Genomic DNA, 5005 nt, shown 5'->3' on the forward strand with positions numbered 1-5005 from the left:
ATGAATGCTGTAAAAGATTCATTTACGACATGACAGTACTACAATCCTCACCCATAAAACACAAATAAAAAAATAGGAAACATACCTATGCCCACTGTGAATGATGTTCTTAAATGAATAGCTATTATGAGCTGTTCTATCATCAGAATAAAGCTTTCTTTTCTCTGGGGAAGTTCCCTCAGAGGAAGGCCACATCTGCTCCATGAAGGACCAGAAAGAATTTGTTTTAACTAGTCATGACACTGTTTGTCTCAAGGATATGACATTACTGTACCGAATTTCATTTTTAAGCTTTATTTCATGTATATGTTCATTTACCCACATTTGCACATGTGCAGTACTTGCAGCGTAGAGAAGAGGGAATCAGATGCTTTGTAACTGAACTTACAAAGGATGGTTAGCAACCATGGTTTCTAGCAATATAGCCTGAGTAAGATGCAACAAAACCTGGTGTTCTTAATGGCTAAGCTCATTCTCTGGCCATATTTTTACATAACACTTATTTTTGTACATTTTAAATATATTGTATCACTTTTCCCATTCCTTCCCAATTTATTCCCTTTTTAAGTCTTTTAACTAGGTGTGAATAAAGTATTCACAAATATATGAATAAAGTCTACTGTGTCCATTTCTTTTGGTTGTGTGCTATGGTATCAAAATTGAAAATGCAGTTTTGGATAGAAAATAGGGAGATGATTCCTGCCTGTTACTATTTGGAACAGTGATGTAGAATTAAGGTAACTGATAATCCTTGGGTGCAAACAGGTTTGGATAGAAGGAAAGTTATATGCACAGCTAAGTAGTATAACTAAGCCATACATTAACTTTTTTTCTCATCTCTAAATGCCTCCCCAAAACCTCGGGTCATGTCTCTCCAGCAAGATGTTCAGAGAAGTCATAAATATTGCTTCAGTAGAGAGATTATTATCCGGAGGAATCAGTCTTTTCACACAATGAAATTTGCAGATAATTTAGAATTTCATGTTGTCTACTCTTTCACTAGATATTACTCAAACAGATTGATATAAATGTCACTTAGGATAACCTTATTCCTATGTATCAGGCAGTTACCAGGGATTGCTGGTATGGACTGAGGAGCATTACAGTCCCTGTAGGGAATGAAGGGTATTGTCATTGACAACAACACGAGTTGCCAAAAATTGAAGAGTCGAACAAGTGAAGGGGGCTGACCCATCACAGCTGAGTGGAAACAAAATACAGTATATGCCAGCTTGTCCTCAGTTAAAACCGAAGAACATTCTATGGTATTTGTTGCTCGAGCAATCAAAACCTAAGCTACCTCCCTAAAAATTCTTCCATTCTCCACACCACCTTGTTAATACCATATGGACTAAGCCACAAAGTGATTTCAATCTCAGTGTCTCACCACAATTTGTATGAAATCTCTAGTCACTGTAGTTGTCCCAACCTGTGGAACAGCAAGGTAGGACATGATATCCAGGGAGGGGAATGGGGACAAGTGACAAGAGAGAATGACTACAAGACAGGATTCTGATCAAGTGGCAAATTTTATTTTTTCCAGACTAGCTTATAGTCAGTAGTATGGGATAAAAGGGGGAGGGGAGAAGAGGTCAAGAGCCAGGTGTTAGTTTAAGCAGGATGTTAGAAAACCATAGAAAGAGGATGTTGGCAGGGTGGAATTTTCATGGGTGGTGCGGAGAGTCAGGGTTACCTAGGTAAGTGGTAAAACCAGGGAGGGTTGCTTAGGTAAGTGGTGGGACCTGGGAGCGTTGCTCAGGTAGTAAGCCTGTGGTTGGAATATATGATTGACGTCTGGGTCATGTTGTTTCTTCTGGGTGCCCATGCTTCTGGAAGCCATTTATAATCAAAAGACAGTTCTATAACTATGTGGCCTGCCAAGTATTGGCTTGAAGGTTCATGCCAAGCTGTGTGGCTCCCAACAAGTAACAAACGTTCAGAGCTCCAAACTGAATGTTTGCAGTTATCAGGGAAGCAGAATATGAGCCCATTCAGACAAGTCAGACTTCGAGCCTGAAAGTTCCTAGTTTCTCCTAACAGTAGGTATAAAATCAAGCAGGGGTACATCTCACATGTGGACTTGTGAGCTCCCAATGATGCCTATTATTATATGGGAGATAAAATCACTCTTGTTGTTTTGGTTAGCCAACCATCTTTTAAAGACATTTATCGTCAGTTTCCATCATGATCATTGCCTTTGTATTTTCCCTTATTTTTTGAGATTTGGCTTTGGAAACTTCCATAATCACCAAGTATAAGTTAATTTCTGATGCAGTCAATTACTGTGCTGTGAAAAAGATTCACCACACTGGTTACTTTCCTATGGTATCTATCCATTATGTGTCCTTTTATGCTTTTGAAGAGTACTGTGATCAGAAAAGGATTTACCTTACTGATAACATTCATAGGTTTTCTCTCCAGTATGTATTCTTTTATGTCTTTGAAGATGACTGTGCAGAGAAAAGGCTTTCACACACTGATTACATTCATAGGGTTTCTCTCAAGAATGTGTCTTTTTATGCATTTGAAGACTACTGGGTGTAGGGAGCCGTCCCTGCATTCTCCATTACAAGATGGCGCCTGCATCCGGCAGGCACCGAATGTAAACAAGATTATTGCGCAGGCGCTGGGTAATTTTCCATTCCTTGATCTCTGCCTATTCCGTGGCGTCATATGGCCGGATGAGCTGCAGCCAATCATGGGGTGACACGTCCGAGGCGGCGGTTGCCAGCCTTTATTAGGGGACGGGATTCTTGGCTCGGCGTCTCCGCTCTGGGAAGCTTATGCTCTTTCACTCTCAAGATGCATTAAAGCTTGTCTGCAGAAGGATCCGAGTGTCCCGTGTATGATTTCTTGCTGGCGAGAAATACAGAGCGTGCGCGGGACAACTGGGCTGAGAAAAGGCTTTACCACACTGATTACATTCATAAGGTTTCTCTCCAGTATGTGTCCTTTTATGCTTTTGAAGTGTACTGTGATGAAAAAAGGCTTTCCCACACTGATTACATTCATACGGTTTTTCTCCAGAATGTGTCTTTTTATGCATACTAAGGTTACTGTGCTGAGCAAATGCTTTTCCACACTGATTACATTCATAGGGTTTCTCTCCAGTATGTGTCCTTCTATGCTTTTGAAGAGTGCTGTGCTGAGTAAAGGCTTTACCACACTGATTACATTCATAGGGTTTCTCTCCAGTATGTGTCCTTTTATGCATTTGAAGACTGCTGTGCTGAGAAAAGGCTTTACCACACTGATTACATGCATAGGGTTTCTCTCCAGTATGTGTCCTTTTATGCCTTTGAAGATGACTGTGATGAGAAAAGGCTTTACCACACTGATTACATTGATAGGGTTTCTCTCCAGTATGTGTCCTTTTATGCGTTTGAAGATGACTGTTGTGAGAAAAGGTTTTACCACACTGATTACATTCATAGGATTTCTCTCCAGTATGTGTCCTTTTATGCATTTGAAGATTACTATGCTGAGAAAAGACTTTACCACACTGACTACATTCATACGATTTCTCTCTAGTATGTATGTTTTTATGCATTTGAAGAGTACTGTGATGAGAAAAGTCTTTACCATATTGATTACATTCGTAGGTTTTCTCTCCTCTATGTCTTCTTTGATGAATAAGAAGATAACTGTGATATGCAAAGGCTTTACCACATTGGTTACATTCATATGATTTCTCTCCAGTATGTTTTCTTTCATGACTTTGGAGAGAACTGTTATTTTCTAAGGCTTCATCACATTTTGTGTATACAGAAGAATTCTCTCCTGTTTGCCTTGTTTCATGCCTGCCAGGAAAAGGGTCATATGTAAATGCTTTACCATATTCAATACAATGATGAATCTTGTTACCTGTATAAATTAATATTACAATTTATTTCAGTTGTAAAGAAGAATCAGATCTTATACTTTTATCACTCTGCTTATATTAATCTTTTCCCCTTCTTTAAGGGTTGCATGTATCTTTGAAAATAGCTGTGAATATATAATCCTTTATTACATTGCTCTCATTTTCAGAACCTTTTTCTATACGTGACTATTCACTTAATGAGGAGAACTAGAAATATTCAGAAGATTATCATCCTTTTTTGTATTATTAACTTTTCCTTCTCTGTGAGTCATAATACATTTGCTAATGAACTACAACAAACAGAAGTCATAGGGCTTTTCTACAGAGTGAGCTTGGTGTATTATCAATGAAGATGGAAAACAAATTACTGGTACACTTGAATCAAATTTAGCAAGTATGCTCAAACTGGGCACTACTACATGACTTTTAAATATCCTGCAAGAGAGGTATATCATGTTATACATATCTCTTTGCTGAAATGGCTTGTATCCTGATCTTAATAATGTAAAGATTACAAAGAAGAGGCTTCCTCATTTAATTCAGTGATTACATGTTCCCTACAATAACTGCCCCTTGACTCTTGACAATAATTGCTTCTGTCACAGCAAGTACGTGAGTAAAACCAAGTTTTCTATGGAGTATTTCCTTAATGGAAGTTTTGGAGACATGACTATCAATTCAATCTTCTCTATATCTTTAGTAATATAGGTACTGTGGATTTATGGTACTACAGCATAGTTCTCGTGGTGTAATGATTTAAGTGGCACTTTCTCTCAATGCATTATTTCCTTGTCTTCATTCTTAAAATATTTCCTTGCAAATGCAGTTAAACTACCTGAAATTGAGTTCTATGTTCTTGTGAGAATTTAATAATCATCAATGCAAATTAAGCTGTGCTTAAATACACGGCTGTTTCTGTTTCAAACTTCAGGACACATTTCAATTTCTTCAGAGACACATTTCTGTGAGCTTGTAACTGAAAATTACCTGTCATGTCTTTTTGAACTTGCACAATGTTCTTCAATAATATTGTCTTCCCAAGAGTATCCTAAAATATAGGGCAAGAAAATATATAGAGTATTATTGAGAAATATTATATGCAAATGTGCAAAAAATATGTTACTGTCCTCAGTGAGCTTTATA

At 37.9% G+C, this 5005-nt stretch overlaps 1 protein-coding gene across 1 annotated transcript; it reads right to left on the reverse strand.

Moving 5' to 3' along the window:
- Window positions 1–1006: 1006 nt before the first annotated feature.
- LOC113838082 (zinc finger protein 239-like) lies at window positions 1007–4922 on the reverse strand. The gene is made up of 3 exons (XM_027433863.2): window positions 4850–4922; window positions 2871–3864; window positions 1007–1109 (listed from the first exon to the last, which is right to left on the reverse strand). Exons 1-3 carry the CDS (start codon window positions 4854–4856, stop codon window positions 1007–1009), a joined length of 1104 nt encoding a protein of 367 aa, XP_027289664.2. The 5' UTR covers window positions 4857–4922.
- Between the last annotated feature and the right edge of the window lie 83 nt (window positions 4923–5005).

Source organism: Cricetulus griseus, unplaced genomic scaffold (genome assembly GCF_003668045.3).
Source record: "Cricetulus griseus strain 17A/GY unplaced genomic scaffold, alternate assembly CriGri-PICRH-1.0 unplaced_scaffold_136, whole genome shotgun sequence".
NCBI lineage: Eukaryota > Metazoa > Chordata > Mammalia > Rodentia > Cricetidae > Cricetulus > Cricetulus griseus.

Excerpts from the sequence above, each read along its gene's own strand:
- LOC113838082 (XM_027433863.2), bottom strand. Across the intron at positions 1,110-2,870 it reads AGTTGTCCCGCGCACGCTCT|GGACTGTAATGCTCCTCAGT; the intron begins GTATTTCTCGCC and ends CATTCCCTACAG.